The sequence below is a fragment of the Heterodontus francisci genome, chromosome 20, assembly GCF_036365525.1.
Source record: "Heterodontus francisci isolate sHetFra1 chromosome 20, sHetFra1.hap1, whole genome shotgun sequence".
In the NCBI taxonomy this organism is placed as follows: Eukaryota; Metazoa; Chordata; class Chondrichthyes; order Heterodontiformes; family Heterodontidae; genus Heterodontus; species Heterodontus francisci.
In genome coordinates, this window is record NC_090390.1 from 65,382,576 (window position 1) to 65,404,446 (window position 21,871).

At 43.0% G+C, this 21,871-nt stretch overlaps 1 protein-coding gene across 5 annotated transcripts in view; it reads left to right on the forward strand.

The window, feature by feature from the left end:
• atrnl1b (attractin-like 1b) overlaps window positions 1–21,871 on the forward strand; it is a 1,082,183-nt gene that overhangs the window by 129,395 nt on the left and 930,917 nt on the right. For all 5 annotated transcript variants that reach the window (XM_068052965.1, XM_068052967.1, XM_068052968.1 and 2 more), the window contains exons 6-7: window positions 10,531–10,705; window positions 15,440–15,533. In XM_068052965.1, the coding sequence (XP_067909066.1) occupies window positions 10,531–10,705; window positions 15,440–15,533 (269 nt within the window). The remainder of the gene's footprint in view (window positions 1–10,530; window positions 10,706–15,439; window positions 15,534–21,871) is intronic.

Below are 21,871 nucleotides of genomic sequence, written 5' to 3' on the forward strand. Positions count from 1 at the left end.
ATATGTTGAGCGTCTTGCAAAGCATGAAGGTAGATAAGTCTCCAGGGCCTGATGGGATCTACCCCAGAATACTGAGGGAGGCAAGGGAAGAAATTGCTGGGGCCTTGACAGAAATCTTTGTATCCTCATTGGCTACAGGTGAGGTCCCAGAGGACTGGAGAATAGCCAATGTTGTTCCTTTGTTTAAGAAGAGTAGCAAGGATAATCCAGGAAATTATAGGCCGGTGAGCCTTATGTCAGTGGTAGGGAAATTATTAGAGAGGATTGATCGGGACAGGATTTACTCCCATTTGGAAACAAACAAACTTATTAGCGAGAGGCAGCATGGTTTTGTGAAGGGGAGGTTGTGTCTCACTAACTTGATTGAGTTTTTTGAGGAAGTGACGAAGATGATTGATGAAGGAAGGGCGCAATGGATGTTGTCTATATGGACTTCAGTAAAGCCTTTGACTAGGTCCCTCATGGCAGACTGGTACAAAAGGTGAAGTCACACGGGATCAGAGGTGAGCTGGCAAGATGGATACAGAACTGGCTCGGTCATAGAAGACAGAGCAGTGGAAGGGTGCTTTTCTGAATGGAGGGCTGTGACTAGTGGTGTTCCGCAGGGATCAGTGCTGGGACCTTTGCTCTTTGTAGTATATATAAATGATTTGGAGGAAAATGTAGCTGGTCTGATTAGTAAGTTTGCGGAAGACACAAAGGTTGGTGGAGTTGTGGATAGTGATGAGGATTGTCAGAGGATACAGCAGGATATAGATTGGTTGGAGACTTAGGCGGAGAAATGGCAGATGGAGTTTAATCCGGACAAATGTGAGGTCATGCATTTTGGAAGATCTAATACAGGTGGGAAGTATACAGTAAATGGCAGAACCCTTGGGAGTATTGACAGGCAGAGAGATCTGGGCGTACAGGTCCACAGGTCACAAAGTGGCAACGCAGGTGGATAAGGTAGTCAAGAAGGCATACGGCATGCTTGCCTTCATCGGTCGGGGCTTAGAGTATAAAAATAGACAAGTCATGCTGCAGCTGTACAGAACTTTAGTTAGGCCACACTTAGAATATTGCGTGCATTTCTGGTCACCACACTCCAAAGCCTCCACGTCCTTCTGGTAGAGGGTACAGAAGAGGTTTACCAGGATGTTGCCTGGTCTGGAGGGCATTAGCTATGAGGAGGGGTTGGATAAACTCGGATTGTTTTCACTGGAACGATGGAGGTTTACAAAGTTATGAGTGGCATGGACAGAGTGGATAGTCAGAAGCTTTTTCCCAGGGTGGAAGAGTCAGTTACTAGGGGACATAGGTTTAAGGTGAGAGGGGCAAAATTTAGAGGGGATGTGCGAGGCAAGTTCTTTATACAGAGGGTGGTGAGTGCCTGGAACCTGCTGCCGGGGGAGGTGGTGGAAGCAAGAAAGATAGCGACGTTTAAGAGGCATCTTGACAAATGCATGAATAGGATGGGAATAGAGGGATACGGTCCCCGGAAGTGCAGAAGGTTTTAGTTTAGACAGGCATCGAGATCGGCACAGGCTTGGAGGGCCGAATGGCCTGTTCCTGTGCTGTACTGTTCTTTGTCCCACTATCAACATCCTGGGGGTCACCATTGATCAGAAACTGAACTGGAGTAGACATATAAATACTGTGGCTACAAGAGCAGGTCAGAAGCTAGGAATCCTGCGATGAGTAACTCTCCTCCTGACTCCCTAAAGCCTGTCCACCATCTACAAGGCACAAGTCAGGAGTGTGATGGAGTACTCTCCACTTGCCTGGATGAGTGCAACTCCAACAACCCTCAAGAAGCTCGACACTATCCAGGACAAAGCATCCTGCTTGATTGGCACCCCATCCACAGACATTCTGTCCCTCCACCACCGACACTCAGTGGTAGCAGTGTGTATCATCTCCAAGATGTACTGCAGCAACGCACCAAGGCTCCTTAGACAGCACGTTCCAAACCCGTGACTTCCCCCACCTAGAAGTACAAGGGCAGCAGATGCATGGGAACACCACCACCTGCAAGTTCCTCTCCAAGCCACACATCATCCTGACTTGGAACTATATTGCCGTTCCTTCACTGTTGCTGGGTCAAAATCCTGGAACTCCCTAACTGTTGATGTACCTACCCCACATGGACTGCAGCGGTTCAAGAGGCAGCTTACCACCACCTTCTCGAGGGCAATTAGTGATGGGTAATAAATGCTGGCCTAGCCAGCGATGCCCACATCCCATGATCGAATAATAAAGAAATCTCCTTAACCAGTGGGATTTAAGGATTAAGAAAGAATCTTGAATTCTGCTAATGAAGTACTCCTGTGCAATACATGTTGTAACCAGTGTTCATTGGCACTGTGAAAACTCACGTTATGTTCTAAAGGTTTTCTATACAATGCAATGTAGTGGGAGTAGTTGAAACATTGAGATTGTAGCTACATGATTGGTTAGCCTCATATCGATGATTTGACCATTGTGGAATGTTAACTTCATTAATGTACACTAACGCTATACAGAAGTAAACTTGCAGTATATTTCTATTTTACCAGTAAAACTAGTTTTGAGATATATAAGTGGATTGTACCTGCAGTGACAGCCCCCTTCTGGGGGTTAAATAAGCTTTGGACAGCATGTACCTGTAAAACTCTCATTAGAAAGCATAGGTCATTTGTCCTTTACTTGATTTGCCTTGAGTGGCTTTGGAAAAAGGGTTTAAGCAAGTGCAGTGGAAGGAAAAGGGGGAGAAAAAATAAAAGGGAAGTTCTGATTAGGTGGAAGGCAGGAGAGATTATCTGACAAAGGGATGATGGTGTAAGGCAAAAGGGGATAGTAATGGACAAGTGAAGAATCAAAAGATGGGTCTAGAGGAGGTGTGAATAGCAATAGCAGGATCATTACCAACACCTGCTATCTGGGGTAAAAATGGGAACGATGACTCTGAACGGAAGATAAATGACAGTTGATTGCGTAGTTCAAAGACACCACACTTATGAGGCCCACCATCAGGCTCTCACCAGGACGGTGTTTTTTTTAAAGTTGAGTATAAAATTTAAGAACCTATATTTACTACTCTGGCTTTCGCCACTGCTATTAGTACCAGCCACTATCATTTTGAAACAATATAACCGGGCAGTTATATGGACTAATTGTGATCTTGGTTGTCTGACTTTGATCTTCAGGGGACGATTGGTGTGGTAAACCTGTCAACACACTGATTGAACTAGGAATTAAAGATTAGCTGTTGCTGAAGTTTAAGGAACACTGCCGTCGCAACAGCATACGAACATACGAATTAGAAGCTGGAGTAGGCCACTCAGCCTCTCGAGCCTGCTCCGCCATTCAATGACATCATGGCTAATCTGATTGTAACCTCGACTCCACATCCCGCCTACTCCCGATAATCTTTCACCCCCTTCCTTATGTTCGTATGTGCATGAAAAAGTCTTAATGTGGCACGCTACAAGATTCTCTGCTGCAGCAAATTCTGGGCCATTTATCTCTACACTTTTTTCTTGAATAATTATTTTTCTCTTCATATGACTTATCTACCTAATCTTTTCTCATGCCAGTCAAGTTTTAATACCGACTATTAATTATCATTCACTTACTCACAGTTGATCTTCACTGAGCTTTGGAAAAGAAGTACCTCTGTCTGCCTTTTCTGTTCCAGTCTCTAGTAAAGGGAATTGAATACTATCTGCAAGGGCTAGTTGCACCATGTGGACATGGATGCCAAGAGCAGAGTGTTTCTTACGTGGAAGTTTGCTTTTTTCCTCTCCTGTAAGCATCATTAATCTCAGTATTTGAGTTCCACTTACCAATTACCAGAAAGTACAGTCTCGCTCAAAAAAGTAATCAGACTGAAATTGTCAATAAAGCCATTGCTGGTTGATTCTCAATGTGACATTAAAATACTGCTTTGACAAAAGATGAATTCATTTTTCTTTCCGTTTAATAAAAGTATTCCAGTACAATGTTTACTTGAGGCTGTATTGGCCAATCCTGGCCAAAAGAAAGAGCCTCTCCAGAAAAGATGAACAAATGTAACAATTATTTTGATTGGAACTTTGGTTCACCAAAAATATAGATAATTAAAAGGAAATTGTTGAGTGACAACAAAATGTTAAAATAACTTTTCGACAGCTGAGTTTTCTGGATTGTTTTATAATTAATATTTAATCATACTGTAATGTAAGAATTTTGAAGTAGTTTTTGAGTGCGGTGGAGTTCTTCCTCTTTGCATTTCTAGATGTGCTTTGAAATGGGCCTTGAATGTATGAGACTTGGTAGTGGCATAGTGGTAATGTCACTAGACTAGTAATCCAGAGGCCTAGGCTAATGCTGTGGGGACACTGGTTTGAATCCCACCATGGCAGATGGTAAAATTTGAATTCAATTAATAAATCTGGAATTAAAAGCTAGTCCAATGGTGACCACGAAACCATTGTCGATTTCTTGTAAAAACCCATCTGGTTCAGTAATGTCTGGCCTATGACACCAGACCCACAGCAATGTGGTTGACTCCTCAGTGACCTCTGCAATGGCATAGCAAGCCACTCGGTTGTATATAACCGCTATGAAGTGTAAGAAAAGGAATTAAATTGGACAGACGACCTGGCATCGACCCAGGCACTGGAAACAACAGCAGCAAACCCAGCCTTGTTGACCCTGCAAAGTCCTCCGTACTAACATCTGGGCGCATGTGTCAAAATTGGGAGAGCTGTCCCACAGACTAGTCAAGCAACAGCCTGACATAGTCATAGTCACCGAATCATACCTTACAGACAATGTCACTGACGCCATCACAACCAGGTGGCGGCACAATGGTATACGGTTGGGAGGGTGTTGCCCTGGGAGTCCTCAACATGGACTGCAGACCCCATGAGGCCTCATGGCAACAGGCCAAACGTGGGCAAGGAAACCTCCTGCTGATTACCATCTACCGCCCCCCGTCAGCTGATGAATCAGTGCTTCTCCATGTGGAACACCACTTGGAGGAAGCAGTAGGGGTAGCAAGGGAGAATGTACTCTGGATGGGGGACTTCAATGTCCCTATCACTAAGAGTGGCTCAGCAGCACCACTACTGACCAAGCTGGCCAAGTCATAGCGGCTGGACTGTGTGTGAAGCAGGTGGTGAGGGAACCAAGAGGGAGAAACTGACTTGACTTTGTCCTCACCAATCTACCTGTCGCAGATACTTTGGTCCATGACAGTATTGGTAGGACTTGCCATCGTACAGTCCTTGTAGAGATGAAGTCCTGTCTTCACATTGAGGATACCCACCGTCGCGTTGTGTGGCACTACCACCATGCTAAATGGGGATAGATTTCAAACCGATCAAGCAACATAAAATTGAGCATCCATGAGGCGCTGTAGGCCACCAGCAGCAGCAGAATTGTATTCGATCATAACCTCGTGGCTTAGCATATTCCCCACTCTACCATTGCCATCAAGCCAGGGGACCAACCCTGGTTCAATGAAGAATGCAGGAGGGCATGCCAGGAGCAGCACCAGGCATATTTAAAAATGAGGTGTCAGCCTGGTGAAGTTACAATACAGAACTACATGCATGCCAAACAGCGGAAGCAGCATGTTATACACAGCGCTAAGCGATCCCACAACCAACGGATCAGACCTAAGCTCTGCAGTGCTGCTGCATCCAGTCGTGAATGGTGAACAATTAAACAACTAAGGGGAGGAGGAGGTTCTGTTAATATTCCCACCCTCAATGATGGGGGAGCTCAGCACATCAGTGCAAAAGACGAGGCTGAAGCATATGCATCCATCTTCAGCCAGTACTGCCAAGTGGATGATCCATCTCTGCCTCCTCCTGAGGTCCCCAACATCACAGATGTCAATCTTCAGCCAATCCGCATATGCATCCATCTTCAGCCAGTACTGCCAAGTGGATGATCCATCTCTGCCTCCTCCTGAGGTCCCCAACATCACAGATGTCAATCTTCAGCCAATCCGATTCACTCCACATGATATCAAGAAATGGCCGAAGGCACTAGATATTGCAAAGCTATGAGCTCTGACAACATTTTGACAATAGTACTGAAGACTTGTGCTCCAGAACTTGCTGCACCCCGAGCCAAGCTGTTCCAGTATAGTTACAACACTGACATCTACCCGGCAATGTGAAAAATTGCCCAAGTATGTCCTGTGCACACAAAGGACAAATCCAACCCAGTCAATTACCGTCCTATCGGCCTACTCTCGATCATGAGCAAAGCGATGGAAGAGGTCGTTGACAGTGATTTCAATTTGCACTTGTTCAGCAATAACCTGCTCACTGACCCTCAGTTTGGGTTCCACTCGGGCCACTCAGTTCCTGACCTCATTATCCAAACATGGACAAAAGAGATGAACTCGAGGTCAGGTGAGAGTGACCGCCCTTGACATCAAGGCAGCATTTGACAGTGTGTGGCATCAAGGAGCCCTAGCAAAACTGAAGTCAATGGGAATCGGGGGCAAACTCTCTGCTGGTTGGAGTCGGACCTAGCACAAAGAAAGATGTTTGTGGTTGTTGGTCAATCATCTCAGATTTTAGATTTTTAGATTTAGAGATACAGCACTGAAACAGGCCCTTCGGCCCACCGAGTCTGTGCTGACCATTAACCACCCATTTATACTAATCCTACATTAATCCCATATTCCTACCACATCCTCACCTGTCCCTATATTCCCCTACCACCTACCAATACTAGTGGCAATTTATAATGGCCAATTCACCTATCGACCTGCAAGTCTTTTGGTTGTGGGAGGAAACCGGAGCACCCGGAGGAAACCCACGCAGACACAGGGAGAACTTGCAAACTCCACACAGGCAGTACCCAGAATTGAACCTGGGTCGCTGGAGCTGTGAGGCTGCGGTGCTAACCACTGCGCCACCGTGCCGCTCAGTCCCAGAATATCACTGCAGGAGTTCCTCAGGATAGTGTCCTAGGCCCAACCATCTTCAGCTGCTTCATCAATGACTTTCCTTCAATCAGAAGGTCAGAAGTGGGGATATTCGCTGATGATTGCACAATGTTTAGCACCATTCGCGATGACTCAGATGCTGAAGCAGCCCGTGTCCCGATGCAGCAAGATCTGGACAACATCCAGGCTTGGGCTAATGTGTGACCCAAATGTTACTTGTCACTTAGGTGCCAGGCAATGACCATCTCCAACAAGAGAGCATGTCTCTCCCCTTCATGTTCCGTGGCATTACCCATCGCTGAATCTACGACTGTCAATATCCTGGGGGTTACCATTGACCAGAAACTTAACTGGACCAGCCACATTAGTACTGTGGCTACAAGAGGAGGTCAGAGGCTGGGAATTCTGTGGTGAGTAACTCACTTCATGACTCCCAAAGTCTGTCTACCATCTACAAGGCATAGGTCAGGAGTATGATGGAATACTGTCCACTTGTCTGGATGAGTTCAGTTCCAACGACACTCAAGAAGCTCGACTACCATCCAGGACAAAGCAGCCCGCTTGATTGGCACCCATCTGCCACCTTCACCATTCACCCTCTCCACCACTGATGCACAGTGGCAGCAGTGTGTACCATCTACAAGGTGCATTGCAGCAGCTCACCAAGACTCCTTGCACAGCACCTTCCACACCCATGACCTCTACCACCTAGGAGGACAAGGGCAGCAGATGCTTGGGAACACTGCCACTTGAAAATTCCCATCCAAGCCACACACCATCCTGACTTGGAACTATATTGCCGTTCCTTTGCTGTCGCTGAGTCAGTATCCTGGAACTCCCTCCCTACAGCACTGTACCCAAACCCCAAGGACTGCAGTGGTTTAAGAAGGCAGCTTACTACCACCACCTTGAAGCCAAATCGGGATGGGCAATAAATGCTGGCATAGCCAGTGACGCCTACATTGCATGAATAAATAAAAGAAAAACATGGTGCACTACATTTTCTTAATTTTAATTTTAAATTGATAAAAGATTACTAGTGCATTGCTCCTTGAAAATTTGGATATTTCTGTTCGAACCGTAAGATACTCCAGTTAATGAAAAGAACGCTACTTGGACCAGATGACCCAACATTTCCTGGAACAAATTGGCATAACTTTGGCACTAGAGACGTGTAGCACTATTTCTTTGCAAGTGTGTAAATGATTTGGGTTGGCTTTACATTGAAATATCAACGTGTGAATTTTCATGATTGTTTGCATCACTTCGCCGATTTGCCTGCTGAAAACCACTTTCACTCATTTATATAGCTAATTTAATGTGTTCAGAAAATCTAATTTTATAGCATAAACTGCATTTCCTTTCTTCACTGCAATTTCCTCAGGAACAAAAAATCAATTTCGTTCAGCATTACCTGCCCTTTCCAAGCCCATGCTGATCGTCTCTAATTAGTATCTGTCTTAGGTTATGGGTTCAAGCACCACTCCAGGACTTGGAAGACATAATCTAAGCTGAAACTTCTTGCATTAGAGGGGGAGTGTGACAATGTCAAATGCTCATGAGAGTTAAATTGAAGCCTCTGCCTATTGCTCTGGACTTCGATCCCGTGGCATTATTCAAAGAGGAGGAGAAGGAAGTTCTGCCATTCCCCTACTATTCTCCATTTCTCCTCCAAGCATCAGTTTTAACTTTTGTCCCACATGCTCCCTATATGTCGAGTTTAAATTTTCCACTACTGCTTTACCTATCCTTTCTGTGAGAATATTAGTACCAGTTTTGTTCATGTGAACCCCGTCCCGCTGTCCCATAGCTTGTTGCAATATCCTAGGAATCTGAAATCCTACTTTTACATGATCTGTAGCCACATGTTGAAATATCACAGTGCATGGTACCAAGTACCTGAGATGACTACATTAGAGATCTTGCACTTTTGGACCTAACCACTTAAGACCAATATGCTACTCTCTTTCCTGTATTGCTTTCGACATGAATTATGAATTATTTTGGTTTCCTCCCCTTGTTCGAAGTTTTCTTTTTCCAGCCAGTCAGTTACGTCCCTTACACCAGTGCTGCAGTACACCATTTGAGCCTCTGTAAACATTTCCCCTCAATTCAAAACTGGCTGTTTATCTCCCTAATTACGGAATCCTTGATAACGACTAACAGCTACTTCCCATGGATAGCGCCTCTCTTTTCTTTCCTCCATTGGGTACACATTTAGTCCATGGTGCATAGGTGTTGCTCTTGATTACCCTTCCCTGTATCTCCCTCCCTATCCTCATAATAGGCGGCAAACTGTAGACCTATTAAATAAGTCTAGACCCAATGGGTTTTCCTATTCTAATTTCTCCTGTTTTCTTATATGCTGATCTGGTGGGCAGTTCCTTTACTGGTTGTGTTCCTCCATATATCTGCTAGAGTTCTTTCCTCTTTACATATGTTGTACTGTGTAGTCAGTTCATCCTTAGGCTCAGCACAGCTCTGCTTAAGCAACACAACTTTCTTACAATGTGTTTTTACACCTCCTGAATGCTCAAGCTGATATGAATGTATATTTCTTTACAATGTATAGTACCTAATCTCCAGGTGTGGCAAAATGTTTGATAAACTGTCAAGGTTACTTGATGCGATCAGTATCAGTAAGCTTTTTTTAAGCATGCTTGTATATATAGCTCCTTTTAAAGGCCTCTAACCTTTTCCTTTTACGTTTTTTCAGAATCTTATTTTGTTGAACAAATGAATACTTCTGCAACTAAAACGACAGAGCAGATTATTTATTTGTAATTTACTGTTGGCAAAATGTTTTAAATGACCATGAACATGACTATGAAAGTATAAATCTGTAAAATTAATCATGTTTCAAACATGATTTGGGATGACCAGTATGATTGGATCTCCTTTACTTGAGTTGCTGCTTGTACATCTCTGGGTGGTGCAGGAATGTACATCACAAAATAATTGTTGTAGTTGCTTGCCTTTGTTTAGTTCAGCAGCCCAATTATTCCTATTACTAGCTCCACTGGGTGTCAGCATAGAGTAATGACAAGTGCAGAAGTGAGGTAATTGCAGTTGATTCTTGCATGCTGCATGCACTTCACTTTAACTCCCAGAGGGAGTTCCTTTGTGATCCACTTGTATGTTGATAAGGAAAACACAAATTGAAATCTTCTGGTTGAAGTCATAAATGGGGGGAAAAACAATAGAGGTGCATAAATAATTGTAATTATTAGTTTTTGCAAAGCTATTTATCATCAAATTAGGATAAATTAAAACCAAGTTTAATGCTTTTGTTTCAATCACCGATATGTTTTGAAACAGCATATTTCAAAGTTGTGTATATTTATATCAAGAATTCAAATTCTCAGACGTCTGAATTCTGTGGTGTACATTTTGATCTCTAAATCTATAACTAGTGTGGCTGATCAGCATCATTTGTAAACATGACCATTAAATGATCATTAACTTGACTATGAAAGTATAAGTTTGTGAAATAAATCGTGTTTCATACAAGATTTGAGGTGATTAATATGATTGAATCTTATTTATGCTTGAGTTCCTGCTATAAGTCTCTGGGATGTGTAGGAATGCTCGTTGAAATTTTTCACTTTGTGTTCTAGGACCAGATTGTTCTCTGACCGTCCCATCTACGGAATCCTACTGGGTACTGCCAAATATTAAACCTTTTAGCCCCAGTGTGAGCCGTGCATCCCATAAAGCTGTTGTATATGGGAAGTTTATGTGGGTGATTGGTGGATATACCTTCAATTATACTTCATCGCAGATGGTCCTTAAGTAAGTTTGTATCTTTGCTGTCTTGGATCATCGTATGAAAATCTATGATTACTTCAAATTAATTCAATGATCTGTTAACTCTACTTCATTTTCTTTGGTCCCAACTGAACAGATTTAGAATTTGGAAAGAATTATAAGCCTCAATAAAAATAATCTCTCTCAACTAAATTTTCCTTGGTTTGTAACAAATGTTGGTATTAAATTTACTGCATTTAAATCTCCATGTCTGGTATATGTTCCAGCCTGGAAAATTCAGAGACCTGTTATGTTAGGGACATCAAAATATAAAAATGTGAAATAGATAAGGCCATTCACTATTTTCTTTCCTTTTTCATACTGCAATTTTGAAAAAGTAGGCCAGAGGAAACGGAGGTGTCCCATCGCTACAGTTGTTCAAACAATAGTTTTTCATGGACATCATCTCTACTGTTTATAAACTATTAAAATGATTTTTTGGGGAAAAAAAGCACTCCTGTCTGAAATTAGAGGAGCTTCATTGATCTGCAATCTCCAGACCCTTTCTGCAACCAGAGCAAGTCCCTAATGGTTGGATAAAAGCAAAATACTGCGGATGCTGGAAATCTGAAACAAAAACAAGAAATGCTGGAATCACTCAGCAGGTTTGGCAGCATCTGTGGAAAGAGAAGCAGAGTTAACGTTTCGGGTCAGTGACCGAAGAAGGGTCACTGACCCGAAACGTTAACTCTGCTTCTCTTTCCACAGATGCTGCCAGCCCTAATGGTTGGAGTTAGCTTTGAGAAAGGTCTCAATGCTGCAGTTTGTTTTGTTCATCATTTTGTGTCAGGATTTCACATGCTGATTATCTGCACAGTTCTGAAATTTCTGGTGTTTCAAGTATTAGATTTATTAAGGCATTGCATAAACTGTCCTTAGTTGCAACATGAGATTTAATCTGACTTTGTACAATCAAATGTGTTATCTTGAATCAATGTAACATTGTTTTTGCTAAATTTTTTTAATGTAGTATCAGGAAAAATGACTAAACCACGTGTTACAAAGTGTTACAACTGCAGTTCTTTGGGTGCCTGTTGCCTTCCAGTACATCAAAGAAGTTGTTGGCAGACTATTTGACTATGGGCTGCTTCACAGCTGGCTGTTCTCGCCCAAATCCAATGTCTACGTATGTACTTTTCAGCAGATGTCTCTGGATAGTGATTAAGAATGCAAGCCCAAGCTGATTTGGCTCTCCCTCATCCAGGGCTACTGACATCTACAGCCACATGACTGAGATGAAATAGCCCTGCACAGATCATAAACCAAACCTTCTGGTCAGTATACTTCAGTTGCACTGTGGTTTTACCAACTAAGTAATCTGAGGACAGTACAGTGTTCATATCTAATTGAATTCTCTACACCAGATGGCAATGGATGTGCAGTCATTGAGCATATTCAAGGCTGAGATTTATAGATTTATTTTGTCTGTAAGGGAATTGAGGTATATGGTGATTGGGTGGGAAAGTGGAATTGAGGTCAAAGATCAGCTATGATCTTATTGAATGGCAGAGCAGGTTTGAGGGGCTATTTAGCCTACTCCTGCTCTTATTTCTTATGAACATTTATGCCTATTATGTCTGAGCACCATCTGGTAAGAAGAAATATGCGTTGTCTGTCTTTTGTCCCCTATAATAACTATTAAATAGAATATAGTTTCAGCATCTAGAAGCAAGAGCAGCTGTCTCTTACTACAGATAGCATTATCACCTTCGTATTGTGCTGTGTTATGACCAAGGCAGGAGTAATGCACTGTTAATTCAGTCCCACTACTCCACAGGTCACACAGCATATTAGTAAAGTTTTCCACCTACCAGAGAATAGCCAAGCTCTTATTTATCCCCCAGAATAAAGCACACCAAATCAGGATTAAAATTAACTATTTATGAATAAACTAAGTATTAAACAATAATGAGATAAGTGAAAGGATTCTTTTCAAACTTCTTATTCTTAACTAGCATGCGCATGCACATTCAAAAAAAAACAGTTAACCGGGAAAAAGGATGTTTTGGTTTACAGCTGTTTCTTAGGAATAAAAAGAAAAAAATAACATGATCGAGTTTATCACCTTCTGGTAGGATGTTTCCGGTAAGGTGAGGAATCCCAGAATCAAATAGTTGGATGTTACTCGAAGTCTCTCCAGGCGAGGTTGTTAAATAGTCTATGATGGATAGGCGTTCAAAGCAATTCAACTGCAGCAGGCATCACACAAGTCCTTCAGCAAAGAGTGTAGCAACAGGTCTGCTTGGGTTTTGAAGTAGCAGTCTTTCAATAGAAGTTTTCTTGAGGTTTCAGGATCTCCCAAAACACAAGAGGCAACAGGACTCACTCGAGGCAGGGATTCTTCAGAGACTGAAGACAGTAGGAATCTGCTACCTTTCAAATGCAGGGGCTTCCTCTCTGCATAGCAGTCTCTCTCCACAGAGAGTAGCAACTCCTCCTTTTCCTGGGTCTTTTCCTGTCTTCAGGGGTCTTTTCCTTTCTCCAGGCAGACCACAGTCACACCTCAAATGTAGGATTTCTTTCCAAAAGATGCAAGGCTTCCTTTACAGAGAGGTCTTTTCTGTGGTCTGCAAGCATGTCCCAGCCAGATTTCACTGCTTGCTGCTTGTCCAGCTCACTGGTGTTTCACAATCCAAAAGTGAAATAAGGCTGGAATTTTACACCCCTCCAAAGAGCGGGTTGGTGGTGGGGGGAGGGGGTGTAAAATGGAGTTAGAGGCTTTGGCGGGGGGTGGGGGAGGCCTTTCCAACCCGCTCCCACCTTCACTGCCATTTTACACAGGGTGGCGGTGAAAACTGACCCGCCCGCCCCAGGCCAATCAAGGCCCTTAAGTGGCCAGTTAACGGCCACTTAACAGTCTCTGCCCACTGCCACGAAGATTTTATCCTTGGCCAATCGAGCGGCCCAGGCCTGAGAAAAGCCACCTGACAAATGTAGGCGGCTTTCTGTCCGCCTGTGGCATGGGCTCTCCTGATCAGGCACCCTGAGCCCGATGGGGCATCAGGGATGGTCCTGCAATCACCCCCAATGCCCAACACTTCCCATTCCCCCGCCCACTCAGTCACCCTTGCCTTGCCAGGCCCCGACCGATCACCCCTGTTGAGGCCACAAAAACTATCCTTTTCCCAGGGCGTCCTTCCTCTGCTTGTTAATGCTGAGTTGCAGTCCCAGCAGTAAACACCACTCCCAGTGGAGCTGCTGGGACTAAGAGCTGCCAGCCTTCCTGCCTCAATGAGGTGAAAGTCCTGCCTCAGACCAATTAAGGGCCTGGGGACTGTAAAATGCGGCCTGGATCCCCAGGCCAGGCCGAGGCGGGCTCACCACCGACTTTTAGGGCGGCACAGTGGCGCGGTGGTTAGCACCGCAGCCTCACAGCTCCAGGGACCCGGGTTCGATTCCGGGTACTGCCTGTGTGGAGTTTGCAAGTTCTCCCTGTGTCTGCGTGGGTTTTCTCCGGGTGCTCCGGTTTCCTCCCACAAGCCAAAAGACTTGCAGGTTGATAGGTAAATTGGCCATTATAAATTGTCACTAGTATAGGTAGGTGGTAGGGAAATATAGGGACAGGTGGGGATGTGGTAGGAATATGGGATTAGTGTAGGATTAGTATAAATGGGTGGTTGATGTTCGGCACAGACTCGGTGGGCCGAAGGGCCTGTTTCAGTGCTGTATCTCTAATCTTTTCAGTCAGTGGACGGCTCCTGTCCAACAAAAGTAAAATTCCAGCTTAAAACTCCAACAACCAATTCATGTGACCTTTCTTTTTCCTCTGCTGTGTTATTTGGAAACAGGTGCCTTACAGTCTGTTTCACTCCGTTCAAACACCAAATTTCAGCATTCAATGTTGAGATAAAAAATGTTTTTTCTCTGTTTTTACAAACACTGTATTCTAAGCTTTCAATAAAAAAAACTCTTGTAACATCTGTCAGCAGCAGCATTGGCGCTGATGGTATAAAATTGGTAAATTCTGCATCTGGCAGAGAGCAAGAGTTATAGTGGGTCATGAAAGTTGGCATCGGAAGCAGTGGGAAATATGGGCATACTCCTCACTAGTCCTCCAACAGGCTAAATAAGGCCAGTGTAACAGTGGAAGAAAAAATTCAGGCAACTGGTGCTTGTAGGTCGGTTAAATGAACTAAGATGAAAGGGGGAAGTCAGATGATGCAACAATAAAACCTGTAGTGTCCCTGCGTTAGAGCAGCCACAAGCAGTGCTAAGGAATGCATGGATGAAGCTTTGATCTAATTGGCTTGGTGCTAGATCTGAGCTACAACAGTTTGCGGCCTTCGCATTTTCGTAAAAGGCAACCGAAAATTGATGAAGCTACCAAAGAGCAAAAGTCCATAAGCAAGCTGTTTAGCCTTGTGTAAATCAGATTTTTGGACATAAAAACTATAGAAAAAATATAAATTGGAGGGTAAAATACCCACAACTCAGAATATTTTAGTTTCATCTCCATTCAGTTATCAGTTTATGTAGACTGGCAAGTCTACAGTTGTTGTGCTTGCTGTTGCAAAATTGTCGAATGTTTAATTTGTACCAACAAGGAACTCGAAATCTTGTATTTGTTGAATACACGCAAAAAGACAAGAACTGCATAGTTTGTCTAAATTTAACATTGAGCAGGCAGAAAACATGGACTGGGGTACTAGGTTGTAAAATGGAATTAAATGCACGCTTCACTGTAGTTCAGAACATTGATGTATTTGATTTTTGTTTCAGGTATGACTTGGAGAGCAGTGGGTGGACGGGTGTACCCATAACAAGTGTTGTGAGACCACATTCAAGATATGGACATTCTCTAACATTATATCAGGTAAGAATTAAACTGACTTTAATTGTATTTTTAAACTTTAGTTACTAACTGAGCTTCGTAATAACACTCGGATACTCCAGAATTGATAACAGTAAACTTTATGTAATGCATATGCTTCTACACAAGCATTTTTCAACTTTTTATATATCCTGGCAATTGTTAAACTATTAGTGCAGTATATATTTTTCTCCATTCCAGCAACTTTATCAAATTGCTGGAATGGGACGCGGTTGACTATGAAGAAAATCATGGAACATAGATTCCTTTAAACTTTTTTTGACATGGGGACCTTGTCAAAATCTTTCTCTCCTAAGCTGCCTTTTGGTGTATCTCTAACCTTTCTCTCTCTGTCAGCATTTTGAGTGTCCTTGCTGTCATTCTGTGTGGTAAAATCAACTAAAAGCTGCTGGCAAGGTAATTATAAATGAGCAAGGCTATTTAGCCTGTCTTGTTCATTTATTCAGAATTACCTTAAAGCTTCCCCATTTCACCATCCAATTAGTTCTTGCAGAATTGCAAGGTATTTCCCCATCTGGGATTTCTGGATCCAGTGCGTTGGTTACTACTTGTATGAGGAAGAACTTCCTAATGCCACTCCTAAATATGCCTTTGATTATTTTCAACTTGTGACATTTGTTCTATTTGCACAATGCAATTTAAATTAATTTTACATGATGTACCTTTTCTATACAGTTTAAAATCTTGTTTGGGTCTACAAGGTCACTCCTCAGACTCTTACCTTTTAAGGTTTTAAAAAGTCCAAGTTTCTCCTGACTTCACTTATAACTTGGATTCTGACTGGTTTAACCCTATGAATCTTATTTGCACTGCATGCAAGGCTTGAATGTCCTCCTGTTGTCTTGGTGACCAGAACTGGAAAAAATACCGAAGTATTGGTTTGAGCAGAGCATTAGTCTGTTTGTGATTTTCTCTGAATTTTGCTCTTCTGTTTTAGCTGTGTAGTTTATCATTTTGTAGGATTTATTAATTTCTACTCTGCATTGGTTGGACAGCTTGAACAAACTGTCTTTTTTCAGTGTCACCTTAGCCATTTTCAGTACTATTCATGAGTAGATGTGCTGCACATTTTCCTTTTTCATACGTAGTACTTGACATTAAGTGAAGTAAATAAATTGCTTGAATTATTGCAATGTAAGGTAGGGCATATGAAATGATGTAACTTAATACAGACTAATCTGCCATTGTTCTCATTTATATTTTGTTCAACTTATTCTGTAGTTCCTGAGCTCCCTTCTGCAATTTCACTGCCTCTCCTAGTTTGGCATCATTCAAATTTGAACAATTTGCATTACATTTCTTATTGATGTAACTAGAAACTGTAGTTGTCCCAACACAATTTCCTGGAACACTTCACTCTACTATTACCCCTAACCTTGATGGAACGATTGTCTTTTCTACCTGTCAGCCAATTTCTTATTGATCTCCAAGAGTTGCCTTGAATCTCTTCACTGTTGAGCTTACCTAATAAGCTTTTTTATGGAACTTTGCCAAATGCCTCTGGAAGTCAAGGTATAATATATCTCCACAGTCCACTTGCGATGCCACATCCTCAAAGTGGTCAAGGAGGTGATCAGGGAGGCACCCCTCATCAGAATCCAAGTTGACTATTTGTTATTCGGATTAAATTTACAGCTGTTAAGTGATTCCATCATATGTGGGATTGAAGAAAGAGTAATGGATTTGTTGTTGGCTGTGTACTTGTTGCTTTCTTTGAATTATGGGTACCACATTGGTTTGTCTCCAGTTCACCTGTCCGACGTCAATGGCAGGTGATGTCAGAGTACTTATGTGTCAAGCATCTGCTGCTCCTCACCATCATTGGTTGTTAATGAAAATGTCCTTTCATGCTTTTTGTTTCTTGGGATGTGAGTGTTGCTGGCAAGGCCAGCATTTATTGTCCATCCCTAATTGCACTTGAGAAGATGTTGGTGAGCTGTTGTCTTGTACCGCTACAGTCCATGTGGTGAAGGTACACCGACAGTCCTTTTAGGAAGGGTGTTCCAGGATTCTGATCCAGCAATAGTGAAGGAACAGCGATATAGTTTCAAGTCAAGATAGTTTTTGACTGTTGGTGTTCCCATGTGTCTGCTGTCTTTGTTCTTCTAGATGCTAGAGCTCGCGGGTTTGGAAGGTGCTGTTGAAGGACCCTGGGTGAGTTGCTGCAGTGCATCTTGTACGTGGTACACACTGCTGCCACTGTGGAGGAAGCAAATATTTAATGTGGTTGAGGTGCTGATCAAACTGGCTGCTTTGTCTTGGATGGTGTCGAGCTTCTTGAGTTTTGGAGCTGCACTCATGCAGGAGAGTATTCCATCACACTCCTGACTTAGGCCTTGTAGATGGTGGACTGTGTAGACCCAGTAAAAACACAAAAACTTAGTGAAAACCGATGGGCTAGTCACACAAAAATAAATAATGTGTTAAAACATAGGGGGTATGAGTAGAACAGGGCCACAGCACACAGATGGCCGAGGAATTGTAAACCATATAGATAAGACATATTGATGATACCAGACCCTGTCTTTCATGTAGCAGATAAAGGGGGTCGTCATGGATACTAGATAAGATCTGACTCATAGTAGATAACGGGAAACTGTGAAGTTTTGAACAGGTTCTCACTGAGCCAAATAAGGAATTACCATTATGTCATTATACCAGACCCCTATGAGTAAGTAAGAGAGGAGGGTCTTGGAAACCAGATTTAACCCCTGACTGAAACTAGGGAAGGTAAGAGAACCACGGGGAAGAACACTTGAAGATACCCTGAGCCAGGGGCTCAGAACAGAAGAGCAGCCGCAAGTCCGAAACTAATCACCTCGTGTTTTGACGGGTATACTGTACAAGTAGTGAGAGCTTGTATTTGATGATTTAGTGTGCGAATAAAATATCGATATCCCTTTCACCAATTGGACTCTGCGGATTCTTTAAGAGTAAGTGCGTGTTAGGCACAACAATTGGCTTTGGGGATTCTGGAGGTGAGATACTCACTGCAGAATTCCCAGCCTCTGACCTGCTCTTGTAGTCAGTGTTTGTATGGCTGGTCCAGTTAAGTTTATGGTTCCCCCCCACCCCTGTCCAGGATGTTGATAGTGGGGGATTCAGCAATGGTAATGCTGTTGAAAGTCAAGGGAGACGGTTAGATTCTCTCTTGTTGGATATGGTCATTGACCGGCACTTGTGTGGCGCACATGTTGGTTACCACTTATCAGCCCAAGCTTGAATGTTATCCAGGTCTTGCTGCATGCAGGGATGGACAGCTTCTGTATCTGAGGAGTTGCGAATGGTATTGAACACCGTGTAATCATCAGCAAACATCCCCACTTCTGACCTTGTGATGGAGGGAACGTCATTGATGAAGCAGTTGAAGATGCTTGGGCCTAGGACACTACCTGAGGAACTCCTGCAGCAATGTCCTGTGGCCGTGATGATTGGCCTCCAACAACCACAACCATCTTCCTTTGTGCTAGGTATGACTCCAAACAGTGAACAGTTTCCCCCCGATTCCCATTGACTTTCAATTTTGCTAGGGCTCTTTGCTACAGTCAATCAAATGCTGCCTTGATGTCCAGGGCAGTCACTCTCACCTCACCTCTTGAATTCAGCTTTTCTATCCATGTTTGGACCAAGGCCGTAATGAGGTCAGGAGCTGAATAGCCCTGGTGGAACCCAAACTGAGCATTGGTGAGCAGGTTGTTGCTGAGCAAGTGTCGCTTGATAGCTCTGTTGACAACACTTTCCATCACTTTGCTCATGATTTGAGAGTAGACCGATGGGGCAGTAAATGGCCAGATTGGATTTGTGGTGATTTTTGTGGACATAACATGGGCAATTCTGCACATTGTCGGGTAGATGCCTGTGTTGTAGCTGTACTGGAACAGCTTGGCAAGAGGCGTGACTAGTTCTGGAGCACAAGTCTTCAGTACTATAGTGGGGATGTTGTCAGGACTCATAGCCTGTGCAGTATCCAGTGCTTTTACCTGTTTCTTGATATTGTGAGCACTGTATCGAATTGTCTGAAGACTGGCATCTGTGATGCTGGGGACCTAGAGGAAGCTGAGATGGATCATCCATTCAGGACTTCTGCATGAAGGTAGCTGCAAATGCTTCAGCCTTGTCTTTTGCACTGATGTGCTGGGCTCCCCCATCATTGTGGATAGGAATGTTTTTGATGTCTCCGGTTGGTTGTTTAATTGTCCACCACCATTCATGACTGACTGTGGCAGGACTGCAGAGTTTGATCTGATCCTTTGGTTGAGGGATTGCATAGCTGTCTATAACATGCTGCCTCTGCTGTTTAGCATACATGTAGTCTTGTGTTGTATCTTCACCAGGTTGGCATCTCATTTTTAGGTCTGCTTGGTGCTGCTCCTGGCATGCTTTCCTGCACTCTTCTTTGTACTAGGGATGGACCCCTGGCTTGATGGTGATAGTAGAGTGAGGAATATGCCAGACCATGAGGTTACAGATTGCGGTTGAATACAATTCTGCTGCTGATGGCCCACAGTACCTCATTAATGCACAGTTTTGAGCTGCTCTGTTCTGAATCTATCCCATTTAGCACAGTGGTAGTGCCATACAATATGATGGAGAATGTCCTCAGTGTGAAGACGGACTTTGTCTCCACACGGGCTGTATGGTGGTCAGTTCTACCAATACTGTTTTGGACAGATGCATCTGAGACAGGTAGATTGATGAGGGCGAGGTCAAGTAGGCTTTACCCTCTTAATGGTTCCCTTATCACATTTTTTGAGACATATTACAGCCTTATTCTCTAATTGCTTGAATTTCATGTTTCAGACTGACTGCAGTTGCTACAAACATGGGAAGTTATCCTTCAAGTTAGGGTATGACATAGAAGTAAAAGCAGTGAAATTCTGTACATTAATACTTGTATTTTACTAACTAAAGAATTTAATAGTACTGGTGGCACCAAATACCTTCACAAATCCCAGTGCGCGGGCTGGTGTTGCTGTTTTAATTGATCAATATTAGCAACTTTTATTTCATAGATACTTTGCAGGCTTTTAAGGAAGACTAAGGCATACAGACCACCTGGGAACTGTGAGATGAATAAAGGAGTGCATGAAATGCTGGACTTATAGGTTGTAACTGTGGTAAAAGACTGTGATGGATTAAAGTATGAACAGTAAATTAAGGAGAACTGATGCAGTCAACGTAATTGGGATGATATTACAAGTAGACCGATTTGGACTTGATAGAGAACCAAGGAATAAGTCCATTGTACCGAAACACCACTGCAACAAATGACTGCCATTTTTGTTAACTTGACTGAAATCAGAGCATGTTGGATTCTGTTTACTGCTGATGTTACAATGAAAGTGTTGCAGACTAACAACTGGCTAGCTGTTTTTCTCAAGGACGAATCTTGTTCCAAACTTGCTGTGCCTTTTTCAAGGAGCAAGGGGCAGATAAGCAGGGAAAAACAAAAGACATCTGTCTGATGAACAGTGTGAAAGAATGGGGAGAAACACCAGCAAGCAGTTTTCCCAGTAATAGAGAAAAAAGACACAAGACCCAGGCTCTTGGTGATTTTTAGGAGACCACAAGTATTCAAACAAGCTGTCATTGCCCAAGAGTTAATCTTACTGCCTCTCTAAAAACACGGAACTGATCGCTCTTAGTTTTGAACTGTACTTCCCAGATAAAATTGTGTGGCATAAAATAAAATTCTTCAGAGTTAGTAAAATAATTATGGTGTCTCACTTGATCCTTGATCTTTCATACCCTAAAGAGAGAAATCCTACAGATTTCCTTGTTTTCTGCGATAGCTGAGTAGCCTTCTTTGCATTCCCTAACTTGGTTAGAATTGGTGGTTCTCCCAAGTATTACTTTTAGAACATGGGACTTGTACAGTGTGGAGTTGGTGCCCAAGCAAACACTTGGGTGATGTGACTTCATGATTAGGTTTTTCTTTTGTCAGCGAATTCATCTAGGATCTGATGTGGAATATTGTTTTTCTTAGTCCATGGATCTTTATCATTTTAACCTGTTTCTAGAGCAGTATGTAAATAGTCCAACTCGGGAAGGGGCCATACTGGATTTGGTGTTGGGGAATGAGCCCGGCCAGGTGGTTGAAGTTTCAGTAGGGGACTACTTTGGGAATAGTGATCACAATTCCGTAAGTTTTAGCATACTCATGGACAAAGACGAGAGTGGTCCCGAAGGAAGAGTGCTAAATTGGGGGAAGGCCAACTATACCAAAATTCGGCAGGAGCTGGGGAATGTAGATTGGGAGCAGCTGTTTGAAGGTAAATCCACATGTGATATGTGGGAGGCTTTTAAAGAGAGGTTGATTA